The sequence below is a fragment of the Zingiber officinale genome, chromosome 1B (assembly GCF_018446385.1).
Source record: "Zingiber officinale cultivar Zhangliang chromosome 1B, Zo_v1.1, whole genome shotgun sequence".
Classification (NCBI taxonomy): Eukaryota; Viridiplantae; Streptophyta; class Magnoliopsida; order Zingiberales; family Zingiberaceae; genus Zingiber; species Zingiber officinale.
In genome coordinates, this window is record NC_055986.1 from 144,537,257 (window position 1) to 144,551,774 (window position 14,518).

The 14,518-nt window shown below is 35.5% G+C and overlaps 1 protein-coding gene across 2 annotated transcripts; it reads right to left on the bottom strand.

The window, feature by feature from the left end:
* Nucleotides 1-313: 313 nt before the first annotated feature.
* LOC121983260 (serine/threonine protein phosphatase 2A 57 kDa regulatory subunit B' alpha isoform-like) lies at nucleotides 314-5,963 on the bottom strand. 2 transcript variants are annotated; one of them, XR_006112443.1, is made up of 4 exons: nucleotides 4,578-5,963; nucleotides 2,041-2,395; nucleotides 1,618-1,845; nucleotides 314-611 (listed from the first exon to the last, which is right to left on the bottom strand). XR_006112443.1 is itself a non-coding variant. In XM_042536212.1 (3 exons), exons 1-2 carry the CDS (start codon nucleotides 5,712-5,714, stop codon nucleotides 2,087-2,089), a joined length of 1,446 nt encoding a protein of 481 aa, XP_042392146.1. In that variant the 5' UTR covers nucleotides 5,715-5,963; the 3' UTR covers nucleotides 1,386-1,845; nucleotides 2,041-2,086. The 2 variants fall into 2 exon arrangements, 1 of the variants encoding a protein (XP_042392146.1); XM_042536212.1 differs by lacking the exon at nucleotides 314-611 and having other exon boundaries at nucleotides 1,386-1,845.
* Between the last annotated feature and the right edge of the window lie 8,555 nt (nucleotides 5,964-14,518).

Below are 14,518 nucleotides of genomic sequence, written 5' to 3' on the forward strand. Positions count from 1 at the left end.
AAAATGTTTCATTATTAGTTCTGGTTTTACTAATCACTCACTGCTTGGATTGAGATTTGTAATGAATAAAAGGAACGGTGAGTATCCAGAATGTAAAACAAAAGAATATTTTGTTTTAAAACAAAACTAATGGCTACTATACTTGAATATTCAGAAACAAGACTACACTAATGACTACTATACTTGAGTACCATTGTCAACTATATAGGTTTTGAAACCATTAAAAAAAATCTTGAAATCATAATGTCCTTAAACACCATGAAACCCCACTTAATCTAATCCCAATTCTAATCCCAAAAAGTGAATAAAAAAATGACGATCCTTGCCATTGCTGAAGAAGTGAACATGGCAATGGCTACGTTGTTGCTTGGTGGGGTAGCAACCGTTCGAGAGGTTGCCTCGCCGCTCATCAGCAGTGAGACAGTTTCCCTTTTTTTTGTGGAATAGGAAATAAATGTTTAGGGTTAAGGGTTACCTTGAGCTTTCTAGCTTGCTGTGGAGTGCGGCGGTAGAGGAGGAAGATGAAGTCGAAGAGGAGGCAACGATGGACGCACTCAAAGAGCCTATGCTGTTGTCGAAGAGGAGGCGATGACTTGCACTAAGCGCCGACACTGTTGTCACAGAGAAGTCAAGTTTAGGGCAAAAGAAAAAAAGAAAAACTTTTGTTGAGAAAAAAAAAGCCACCTAAAAGATTAAGAATCAAGAATCAATTCTAAACTCATGTGTTTAATTGGATTTTGATCATTCCAAATTATTTAACAATGATACTAAAACTTTTATTCCCAAATCCATAACATCTTATATTATTATAATTTCATTCTCTTATTTCCAAATCCACCAATTAAACGCCACCTTAATTTATTATTTAGTTAGTGGCTAAAATGAGCTTCACTTTAGGGCATTTTGTAAAGAAGATAAAGTACAAGGATTTTTTTTTTCTGACAATAATTCGGATGAATTATATATTATTATTGCTTATTTTAAAAGAAAAGAAAAATATCATTCTGTGGTTGGTTTAATTGAACCAGTGACAAAAGTCAAACCAGTTCCATCGTTGAAATAATTTATGAAACATGGGCAGCTATTTTCATAACTTTGTTAATTGTTTCATAATTGCAATATATCCTAATTACAACTTTTTCATTTTCATTGAATATTCAATGCAATAAAACTTCATGATCAATAACACAAGTATTTAGAAAACAATAAAAAATTGTTAATTTTTTAAGAAATAATTTTAAAATAAACAACTAATTTTCCTATTTAAAACTCATTCACTGTATCACTCTATTCACGAAGCCCATCCATTCTAAACTACATGCGAGCTATTAACACCATGGCATCACTAACATCATTCTTATATTAAAATTACTGGCACCGCTAAGTATCAAACTAAGTCGAATTTAAATTTTTTTTATCAAGATCATGCCATCAGGGAAACTAAAGATATACTTTTCCATATAATTTCCCACAAGATCATGCCGTCTAATGATTTTCTAAGAATGGAATTAAACACATAAAAAACAAAAAGAAAAGTAGGAAATCTCCAATCCTAAAGAGTCTTCACTCTTCCGTGTTGATAAATCACATCTACGTCAATCGATACATACAACTTACATGGTTACACATGCAGCAACATCACTTGGCATGTAAGGAGGTGAAGAAATAGCCTCTGCCAGATTTAGCATCTTTGTTTACTGAGCTTATCTCGTCACAGGTCCTCTATTTGCTGAGATAGCACAGTCTCTTGGATCTCCCTGATCATTAGAAGAGAAAATGCAGAGGCCAATATGCTTCAGATGCTGCTGTTAAGTCAAAAGTTCCAGGATTTTACTCTGCTTCATCCTACCATCATAAATGCCAAATTGGATCAAAAACAGGTAATTAAGGGCCTAATTAATTACTGGGGACTAATATATCTTCCTTTACATCAATCCAAACATTCCAGTAATCAAATTTTTAAATGGGTTTCAAAACATTTCCTGTATCAATCTAAAAGAACAAATGAAACCTTAGAACATGAGTGAGGCATTGTTGTACCTATTTGTGGAGGATATTAGAAGAAACCATATTTTTGGCTAATTGGCTACAACCGTTTCTTCTCCTGAAGAGCAGCTTCTATACTTCTCCATGCCGACTCCCTTTGTGCTTCCAAATATTTAGTTTTTTCTTCTTTTTCTAGGTATTGTTGTTGGCACGCTTCAAATAGATCACTATCCATGTCAAGAAACATCTTGCGAACGTTTGCTGTTAGTCCATGAACAGCTTGGTTCCAATGGCCTAGCATGTTCTTCTCTAGTGCCTCAAATATGATGGGCAGTATCACACTGCGGTTTTGGGCGACTAAGCTCACTATATGATCGTTGTTCCAGAGAAATAAAGATCGTTCAGCCACCTACAATACATTACCATCAATAGAAGTAAAAGAAATGCAACCAGAAAAAACAAACAAATGAAGATTCAACAATCACTTTTTCCACAATTTTCTTCTTTCAGCTTAGTTGCGAGTGTTAGTGTTAAAAATTTTGAACCGCTATGGAAGATGCAATCAAGAGGCAAGACCAGAACAGGAGGAAATCAAGACTAAACAATGTGGTCATTATTGTAATCTCAATAGCTAAATGTTAGGGCATTGGAGGAGTATCAAATCTTACCAGCAAATTCCATCTTGCATAAATGCAAGTTTGAGGTCCTTTTTTTAAACTGGCACAAACAAGAAATCAAATTATGTCACAGAATCATCAATTACAAGCCATGATGGTTGCATTCAAAATATCTAGGGTTGACATGAAATAGATTTCTCAACATTATGACAGGTAAAGATCATAATAAACATCAACTCTGCTGAATTTTCATTTCTGCATCCTTCCAAAACATCAATTATGCATTGTTGAGATATAACAATGAGTTTTTTTGATAAAAGCAAGAGCAACAAAGATTTTTTTTAAAAAAAACAGTGTTGGTATTCGGAATAGAAATAATTTGATTATCAAAAACCATAGTATAATTTGAACCCCATTTTCTACAATTGAAAAAAAAAAGCATGATTTTCATAATCATACTATATTACAGCCATAAGCCAACTAAGCTAAAGAAGGCATAACTACAGGATCATGCTTATCCTCAAGCAATAAAAGTACAAGGTTTAAGAAATTCATGTAATATGTGAAAAATGCTTAATATGTAGATGTAAAATGCAAGTCCTATATTTATGAACCCAGGTAGATAGCAACGCGTATAAACAAAACTTTAATCAAGGGGATACCCCATAACGACTAAAGAGAGTATGTAGTGCAACTTGAACTGCATTTCAGACCACTGGGTCTGGCAAATAACTATTGTAAAATTGGTATCATTTCTACCAATAAAACAGCTGTCCAACCAGAAACATGTGCTTAAAAAGAAAGCAAACATGTTAGTGGGACAGAAAGCGAAAAAAGTATCGTACTAGAGAACAACTTGTCAAAGAATTCAATCAATCTATTTCTGTTTGGCTCTGTAGAAAAAGCACCTTAGAACAATTTGTCAAAGCATTTAGTCAATTTAGCATCTGTTTATCTCTGTAGCAAAAGAACCCTATTTTGTGTAAGAGATCTATAACCAATTATTTGACACTGTCAAAGCTAAAGCAGGTCTAAATCATGAGAAAAAATAAATTTTTTCAGTAATATAACTCAACAAATATGTTGCAATGAATTTGACAGTGGCTATCAAAGATTTATAGGAGTAGCAATCACAAATAGTATTGCAAGTGAATTATATTGTCAAATGAACTCCTTGCGAACCATTACAGGTAGGGTTATTCACTCAGTTCAAGCCAAAGCAAATATAAAATCGTTTTTAATTGAACTGAACTTCATTTCAGAGCAAACATGATTGGGTTTGTCTGGTTGGAACCATTAATCATAAGTAGTATTACAATGTGATCTTTCATTATTACTGTTGAAAATACACACAAAAATGTCGAATCAATTTAATAGAAGTAAATTCTTTTTTCCCCCTTTTTTTGTTTCCATACAAATATTGATACTAATTTTTTAAAACATATATATATTTTTTTTGTTAAGAAAATTGAACTAAGGTAGAAATTCAATATGGTTCTTTCAGTTCCAGTCTTAATCAAAAATATATTTCCCTAACTAGACAAATGGCAAAAGAACATGATATCCTTATTTTCCAGTTGGAGAAAAGAGATTTTTCATTGACAGGACATGGGAAGAATAGCATCTAATAACAATGATTCTAATATAGCTAACAATTGAATAACCAGGAAAGGAAGCTACGAGAGGATGAACTTCCTCTTTTCTAAACCAAAGAAGGGAAAGGTAACGAACAAAATCAAACCTACAATAAAGTTTTGACGAACTGATATAAAAGAAATATTAAAAGTTAAGAGAGCAACATACAGATAAAAATCAACACTACAATTAAAGCAATCGGTATAGGTTCAGCCGCAAATGTCAAACTTTTATACATGGTCATTCATATTCACACAACCGAGACAACAAGAGATGACAAAGAACAATTAGCAATTTCGAGCAGAAAGCATGAGAAAGAGAGATGACAAAGAACAAAACCTGAAAGTGTGAACTGCTGAGGCAGCGAGCAATCTGCTTGAACAAGGGAACCATGCACCGTTGGAACTCTGCTGGTTGCGTTGCCTCGAGCACCTCCTCCAGCTCCCCAAGGAACAGCACTTCCTTCTGACAATTAGTAACGGGCCAGTATTTCAGCAGCCCTCTAATGACTGTATCGGCTAGCTTATAATCCTTCTCGACAAATTGCACGATGCAGTAAGAAAGCTGCTGGTGATACATCCCGACAGGTTTCGGCTTGTGCAATGGGATGAGCGCACGGACGAGGAACAATTTGTGTTCTTCCTTCATCGGCAAAGCGAACCCATTGATAATACTGCCAAGGATTTCCAACAACTCGCCGATGCCGCTATGCCTCTCCGTCTCGAAGATAAATCTGTAGAAGATGTTATTGATGGCCTTGCGAATGAAAGGGCGGTGGACCATGAACTTGCCATAGATGCGATGGAGGATGGTTTTGAGGTACTCGCGTTCGCGGGGGTCTTCAGAGTTTAAGAGGTCGAGAAGGCGGAGCACGAATGAGTGGTCGATGTAGCGCTTGGCGACCTTGGTATCGGTGTCGGACGATACGACGTAGCGGAGAAGGAGCTCGTAGACGAGCTGGAGATGAGGCCAGGCGGGGTCGAGGTAGGGGTCCTCCTCCTCCGGGTCGGTGGGCTCGACGCCGGTGTTTTCATGGGAAGCCGGAGGGAGACTGCGGAAGATATTGACGTCCACAGTACGGACGAGCTCTTCCTGTACCTGTTCGTTGAGCCGGCCGGAGCCGGATTGTACGAAGTCGACGAGCTCCGACAGCGTCTGCCGCTTCACCTCCTTCTCGCGGGCCGACTTGAGCGTGTCGGAGAAGTCGAAGAGCACAGAGCAGATCCGGAGTTTGCGGAGAAAGAGCGCCTGGCGCTCGAGTACGGGCACATCGCGGAAAAGCGGGAGGGACTCGATTTGCGGGACGGCGCCGGGGGCTGGGGAGGAGTGCAGTTGGCGGGGGGAGCCGGGATCGGCGCCTGAGGAGCGGGAGGCAAGGTTGACGGTGACAGTGGCCTGGCCGGCGGGGGGTAAGGAGGCGGCGGACTCCGCCTTGGGGGCTTTGCGGTTGCCCCGCTTTATGATCCTGTTGAACATTGAAGAAACCCTAAGCTTAACCTTAGATTGACCTCCCCCAAAACCGAGTGGGGATCACCAGGAAACCCAGACCCTAGGCGGAGCGGTTTAGCGCCTCACGAAGAGCAGTGACAGAAGGCGAAGGTTCCCGCCATGAACGTGGTAGGAGAAGAAATTTTATTCAATGGGATCGAGGGATGCCAAGAATGGAGAACGAAGAAGCAGATTGGAGAGAGCAAAAACAACTGTTTTTTTAATAAAAATATTGATATTATTTGATTTAATTTTATTTTGTGAAGAGATAAAAAAAGGAGGTAGGGGATGAAGACAGTGGGCCGAGTGGTGTGGTGGTGGTGTCATGGAGAAGGAAAGATATTTGTTTTTTTATAAATAATAATTAAATAGTAAATTAATAAATTTGATAATTAATAATTAAATTAGCTGCGATTTGTTTTGGGCAAAAGCTAAAAAAAAAGGTTCATTATGGTCGCATGAGCATTCAAATATTCCATATTGAAAAACATTTTTTTAAAATTTCTTTATTTTTTATTATCATCGTAGTTATTATCTATGATATAATTTTAGCTATAATTATTTAGATAATATTCAAATAATTCTAATTACACTAGACTGATTTTGATTGGTTAAAATAAATATAAATAAGTTTAAAATAATATTTTAGTATTAGTGCTTTATTTTTGTTTATTTTATATGAGTTGAAATGTTTTTTATATTACATAATCTCATTTCTTACTATTTAATTAAAAATAGGAGCTTTAATAATTAACTCATATCAGGACCTTTAATAACTAACTCATACCGTGATCCTTAAATAACCCTTTACGTCATGTTAATATTCTTTTTTTTATAGTAAATATAATTTCAAAATTTATTAATAATTTTAATTTTTTATTCTTTTCAAATCATAAACGCATAATCTAATTTTACTATCTACATAACTTCTTTTCGCTATCTCAATCATAATCTTTCCTTTCTTTCCCTCCTCCTTTCTAATTTTTACTATAACTTTTTCATTCTTATATTGTTTTTATATCATAACATATCAATGTACTTATTTAAACTCTTTTGTATATCGATACAACTACATCAATTCATCTGTATTTCATCAGTTATCTAATCGATTCTTCAAATGATATAAGATATTCATACTACGTAATTTAAAATATGATTAATAATTTAATTTTTATTTTATTTTCGGATTAAGATTTTTATAGAATAATTTAATTAGTTGACAATAAATATTTAGTTTATATAATTTATATATATTTTCATGTATTATAAATTAAAATTGTTAGGATAGTGTTAGGATAAGTGTCATTTTAAAATAGGAAATAGGATGGATGATTTTTGTGGTATTTTTTTATTTGAAATTTCTTTTAAAGATAATTTTTAATGAAAATAATTTATTAGAATGGTGTGATTGGTAAATTTTTGATGTTCTTTGACTATTTTTCAAATAATTGGTAAAAGTTGGATTAGACGGTGATGTGGCTAGGGGAAAAAAATAAAAGCAGTGGTGAGAAGAAGGCTATGGACGGTTGCACCCAATAAAGGACTAATTGAGGGTTACTGCTCCTTCATGATTTCTGTAAGGAACTTTTTAAGTTTTACATTTTTATTGATGTAATTAAAAATAGAAAAGCGGAAAAAAGTATTAAAGAACATTTTTTTACAAATAATAATAATAATATTTTTTTTATAAAATAAATAATTGTTATCGGTTTATTTTTAAAATATAAAAAAAATTTATTTATTTATTGTAAAAGGAGAGATGAATTAAGAGAGATGTTAGCCTACAATAATTAGGATAATTAAAATACAGAAAGAGGTTGGATGTTTATTATGATAGTAAAAAGAAAATTTTTATAAAATGATGATTAAACTTGTTATATTATATAAAATTAAATATTGAATTATGAGTTGAATACATAGATAGAAAATCATAATTATAGAAATGAGAATATTAAAATGGATGTGTGGATATATAAGGATATATAGGATAAGAAATACGGTAATTTACCGAAAGACGTATTTAGATTTATGAATTGACCAAAAGACGTACCGTACTTTGATATTTACCAAATAGCATACTCAATGTTCTATTCTTCTCATTCTACCCCTCAATCATTTGTCAATCTCTTTCATTTTTTTGCATGCTCTCTTCTCTTTCCTCTCATCTTTTCTTTCCTCACTCTTTTGGAGATATGCATGCATGCATGCAAAGCATAATATGAGTCTGATATTATTTCATATCAGACCGAAATCCACTTATGGACCTAGAGACCTCAAATTGCACTCATTTCAAGTCCTGTGGATTTTTTAGGTTGCAAAGAGTACAAATATGTTATCCATTGTTTATTTCAGCTTCTCGGAGGTGTTATAATATAATAAGAAAGAATCTGTAAAAATCTTCACATTGCACCTTAAACATGTATCAGAAGTTAATTCTTTTCTCCTATCAAATCTCGACAACTAGTCAATGCTTATTAACTAAGGTTGTACATCAATTATTGGTCTTTCTATTCATCTTTCAATAACATATTGATTATTACTTTAACTCGGGATGAAAGTGAACAGATCTATTCTGCTACACAATTTTTTAGCAACACAACTAAAGCAACATTTGCTAAATTAGCCTCTCTACAAAGTGATTAGCATAAAGTAGTTTTGAATTATCTTGATTGCACTTTACATGTCATCTGAACTATTCATTCTAATATTCGATGCTAAAGAAGTAAGACTTGTATAAAAAGAATAGCCAAAAAAAAAATTAGGAAATCGATATGACTACATGATGACTTTGAGAAGATATAGAGATAGAACAATGTAATGCTACCAATCTAACAGATGAAGGGAAAGAAAATGGATCTGATGTTATTGAATTCTTCTTTAGACTGACATCTTTGGTTCATTTTAGACTCTTTTTTTGAATATCCAAAGTTAGCAAGCATATGTGAGGAGCATAAAGTATTAATCCTCTTTCACAAACGAACTTTAAGGAAGAATCATAATACAGTAAACATGTATCAGCAAAGATAAAAATCACAACACAATAATCATGGAGATTTTTCCATATTACATTATATCACCTCCAAGAAGCTGAAATAAACAATTGATAGCATATTTTAACTCCTTGAAACCTCATAAATCCATAGGAATTGAAATGAGTGTAATCTGAGGTCTCTAGGACCATCAGTGGGTTTCGATCAAAACCCACTGATGGACCTAGAGACCTAGATTTCACCCATTTCAAGTCCTGTGGATTTCTGAGGTTGCAAGGAATCGAATGGTGCCCGTCCATTGTATATTTTGACTTGTCCGAAAGTATTAAAATGTTATAGAAAAAATAGCTAAAAAAACCCAACGTGACCCTGATTTGGTTTAGATTAGGCCCATGTTGGGCCTGATATGGTTCATATCAAGCCCAACTTGGGTCTGATATGGTTCCATATCATGCTCATATTAGGCTTGATTTATCTCATTGTGGAGATTGTCTTTTAATAATTTTTGTTTTCTTTTGAGTTTAGTTGAGATTATTATACCATATTTTGTCAACTTTAGTGGATATGATGTAACAGAGGTTTAATGGAGAGTCAAGTAAATATTTGTACCAAGAAAAGATGCAATGCCTACTCTAATTGCTAGGTAGAAAAATTCCAATGTTACCTATATGCAATTCTTTTCCCCTATCAGAAGTCCACCCTCCTGAAGGTAGCCCCATTTACTTGTTTGTTCTTGTAGCATGTGAGCAAAGCGAATTGGATGATTCAGGATAAGTTCAGATTATGTTAGTTGAGAATTGGATGCTTGATTAAAGAAATTTTGAGAATTGGATACCTATATGCAATTCTAGTGAACCATATTAGGAGGGTGGACTTCTGATAGCGGATATTCATAAATCTAGTTGTCGAGATTTGATAGGGGAAAAGAATTAACTTTTGATACATGTTTAAGGTCCAATGTGAAAATTTATACAGATTCTTTCTTATTATATTATAATACCTCCGAAAAGCTGAAATAAATAATGGATAGCATATTTGAACTTCTTGCAACTTCAGAAATTCACAGGACTTGAAATGAGTGCAATCTGAGGTCTCTAGGTCCATCAGTGGGTTTCGGTCAAAATCCACTGATGGACCTAGAGACCTCATATTGCACTTATTTCAAGTCCTGTAGATTTATGAGATTGCAAGGAATTGAATGGTGTCGTCCATTGCATATTTTGACTGATCCAGAGGTGTTAAAATGTTATAGAAAAAATTAACTAAAACAACCTAACATGGGTCTGATATGGTTCATATCAGGCCCACGTTGGACCTGATATGGTTCATATCAGTCCCAACGTAGGCCCGATATGAACCATATCAGGCCCATGGTTCATATCAGGGCTTGATATGGTTCTAAAGACTCAAAAAGTTGTACGTAAATTCGTAGTCAGCCAATGTTCTAGTTTTCCTTGAAACTTATATTGCAATAATTCTACTACTATATGCTTTGCATTCAGGAAGCAAGGAAGGCAATCTATTTCTCCATTTAACAAATATTTGTCAAGTTTGCTATTTTTAGTATATTATGCTTATAGCACTTCCTCTAATTAACTAGTAAGGTCAACATTATTTCAGTACTTAATAGTACTAATTAGTGTATCCTCCTAAACAATCATAACTCCATCTTTTTTTAATTAGATTTGTTTTTAAACATTGGGTCTCTAATTAACAATCAAATTGATTAGGATTTATATCTAACCCAAAATTAGATTGCATTTAAATCAACTTAAATTCTAAAGTAGTTTGCAATCCTAGAATTCCACTGAAAGGCAGTCCCTTTCGCATTAAACCGCATGGTTAACAAAAAATACCTGCTTAGTATTATTATTATTTAGTTTATGTTGGGATATAGATAGGTTCTGATCATTATCAATCAGTACATACCATCCAATTTTGATAAGTCAGGAAAAATATTCTCTAGTTTGTCTAAATTCCTGATCCAACTTCTTGATGTTATTTAAAATATAATCATTTCCCTAGTGATTTAACTTCTTTTAGCAATAGGTAAAGTTTTGTGGCTTAAGCCTTGAGAGTATTACTTAATGGAACTTGAACTTTTACCAAATTTAAATATGCAATTCAGTTGTTTCCATGATTAATAAATAATAATCTTCTGAAACATTAATTATTATTATACTTTGTCCCATTTTTTATAATGAAAAATAGGTTGCTAGTGATGTATATGATGAAATGGTTCTGAAAATGGAGGAAATTTTACTAGATACTGGGAAATCCAGTGGAACTAGGTCTATGGTTAGTGATGGGTATGCTTGCTATCAATCCCATTATATAAGGGATGGTAGTTCCACAACATCTACCTCTAGAATAAATGACGTTTATCCATCTTCACAACGGGGGTCTGATATATAACCATATCAGGCTCACGTTGGGCCTGATATGGTTCATATCAGACTCACATTAGGTTATTTTAGCTAATTCTTTTGATCATATTTTAACACCTTCAGAGATGTCGAAATATAAAATGGACGGCACTGTTGGATTCCTTGCAGCTTCAGAAATCTACAGGACCTGAAATGAGTTCAATCCGAGGTCTCTAGGTCCATTAGTGGGTTTTATAAACCTAGAGATCTCGGATTGGACTCATTTCAGGTCTTATAGATTTCTGAGACTTCAAGGAGTCCAATGGTGCCGTCCATTTCGTATTTCGACTTCTCCAAAGGTGTTAAAATGTTATTAAAGAAAATATGTTAAACTCTAATCCCGTGGACCTGATATGAAATAATATCAGACTCATATTATGCTTTGCATGCATGCATATATCCAAAAGAGTGAGGAAAGAGAAGATGGGAGGAAAGAGAAGAGAGGATGCGTTGCATGCAAAAAAAAAAAAAAAGAGAGATTGACAAATGATTGAGGAGTAGAATGGGAAGAATAGAAAATTGAGTATGTTATTGGTAAATATCAAAGTATGGTACGTTTTTTGGTCAATTCATAAATCTAAGTACGCTTTTTAGTAAATTGCCGGATAGAAATAAAAAAACTATAGAGAAAATATACTTTTAAGATAGTAGACATATCAATAAATCTTCCCGTCAGATGATATAAAATTATGACAAATATATAAATTAAATAAGAAAAAAATATATAAAAAATGGCTTAGTTATACTAATATAATAAAATAAAATTTATTTAAATATAAATAGTGATATAGTAAAAAATAGATCCTATCTAAGAATCTATATAATCTATCTCACCTTATTATTTATTTATTTTATTATTATTATTATTATTATTATTATTATTACTATTATTATTATTATTATTAGCGTGCCATGAAAGTCAAATGAATTTAGTTGATATAATGTTGTTTCACTTAACTTTTATACTATATAGTATAATTTTTTTTTTGAAAAAAAATACGAATAAAATATATACTTAAATTCATCTTCACTTAAGCCAGAGTACATCAATGTAGGCATAGTATAGTATGATACCAATAGTGTTAGAACCCCAAAGTTATTTTGATATGATTAACAAGTTAAGTTAGGTCATGTGTGTTTTTAACCTTGTGTCTAAGTGTGCAGGAACTTAGGAGCACAGATAGTCGAGCGGAAGACGCAGCTAGCGAGAAGGACGTCACGTGGTGCGTCCGAGGGACGAGGTGCTACGGAAGAGTACACCGACGGATGAGAAGGAAGTGTGTGGTGGTTCCGATGGACGAGAAGTCAGAGCGGAAGACTGCTCTGGGAGCAAGAGACGCAGCTAGCGAGAAGGTCGACACTGGGTGTGACTAAGGGACGAAGACTGCGGATGAGTATGCTGGCGGACGAGAAGGAAGCATGCGACGATTCTGAGGGACGAGAAGTCGGAGCGGAAGCTTGCTCAAGAAGACCGGAAGTTGGGTTCGGATGAGCCCTATTCCGGATGGCAGAGATCACCCAAGCGAGCAGAACCGGAGCAAAGGATCCGGACCAAAAAGTCAACTTTGTTGACTTAGGGGTCCGGGTGCCCGGATCCATTCCGAGCGCTCGGACCGTCCGGGTGCCCGGAACCATTCCGGGCGCCCAGAGTTGGAATTTATCCAGATCGCGGTCAAACCACGATCTGTGCATAGGGGATAAAATTTTATCCCCCCCAGGGCGCCTGGAACCCTTCGGGGTACCTCGACCAAGGTTATAAATACAGTCTTCATCCAGAAGCTTTAAATCAACTCAAGCAATTCATTTCCAACACTTGTACGCTTTATTTTTATATTAGCTTATCTGTTCTGTGCTTCATTGCTGTAAGAGGCTTCTCCGCCTGAAGGAGATAGTTAGTGCGACACTTTCCTTGGATTGACAACCTCCCCGGTTGTAACCAAGTAAAACATCCTTGTGCCTCTACTTTCTGTTTTAGTTTATCGCTTTTTTATTTTGCAAATGTTGGTTTAAGAAAAGTCGAGAAGGGTTTTCATTTTATTATTTTTCCAGGCTATTCAACCCCCCTTTAGCCGGTCGTCGCAATCCAACAAATGGTATTAGAGCCAAGGTACTTCAAGAGGACTAACCACCAAACGAAGCAACGAAATAATGGTCGGACCAAACATCTACCTGTCGAAGTTCGAAGGGGAATTCGCTAGTTGGAAAAAGCGAATGCAAGTATTTTTTAAAACCGATTTTGATTTAATATTAATTATGGAATTCAATTTTACAACACCGGAAGGTAAGGAGAAATACCACTGGACGAAAAAGGAGAAGGCCGACTACGTGGCAAACGGCAAAGCAGAGTATCATCTACTAACTGCTCTTCCGCCACAAGAAGTCAACCGAATCGGCAACTACGACTCCGCGAAGGAACTTTGGGAGAAGCTCCTTGAGCTGCATGAAGGAACGTCCGAAGTCAAGCTCGCAAAACGAGATTTACTCCGCAACCAGCTCACCAACCTGCAACTTGGGGAAGACGAGACAATTGCGCATCTACACTTGAGAATTAAAGAAATCATCATCGGAATTTCGAATCTCAGAGAAAAGGTAAATAACCGAGATTCGCTCAGGTACGCATTAAACTCTTTTCTTAGAAATACAAAATGGGCATCACTAGTAGATACGTTTTACATTTCAAAATATTTAGAAACAATTACATTGGAAGAATTATTCTCGACATTTGAAGTGCACGAATCAAGATGTGCAGGAACGAAGGAGCCTAAAAACAACGTCGCCCTCAAAGCATCGAGAGACGAACCTGAGTCGGAGTCTTCTCTAGACGACGAGGAAATGGTAATGATGGTAAGACAATTCAAGAATCTTTGTAAGTCTAGAAAAACTAACCATCCGCATGGTAGAAAGAAAAAGATCATCCGCTGCTACCACTGCGACGAAGAAGGGCATGTCAAGGACAACTGCCCCAAGCTAAAGAACAAGGACAAAGATAAAGGTAAGAAACCTGTCCAAAAGCGCAAGGCATTAAAAGCGACGTGGGATGATACGTCGTCCGAATTGGAAGTCGAAGCCTTCTCTGGACTTGCACTAATGGCAAGTCATCAAAACGATGACTGTGAGTCAAACTCTTCAGAAATGAGCATCGAGAGCATCGATGAAGGGGGAGCCACGTCGGAAGAGAGTGTTGGTGCGGTTAGCACTAACGATGTAACCAAGGTTTTGATGAATGACAAATCAGGTTAAGTTAGTCTGTTGTTGTCTGACACTTTGATAAAGTGTGCAGGAGAAGTCCAGACAGGTCGACGGGCCGACCAGATGTCTGGCATGAAGTCCAGCTAGGTCGACGGGCTGACCGGATAGCTGGCGAGAAGTCCAAGCG

Bases quoted from the DNA above. Each gene is read 5' to 3' on its own strand.
- LOC121983260 (XM_042536212.1), bottom strand. From the start codon at position 5,714: ATGTTCAACAGGATCATAAAGCGGGGCAACCGCAAAGCCCCCAAGGCG. The intron at 2,396-4,577 runs GTTTTGTTCTTT...AATGTATTGTAG, and splicing joins TCAGCAGTTCACACTTTCAG to GTGGCTGAACGATCTTTATT.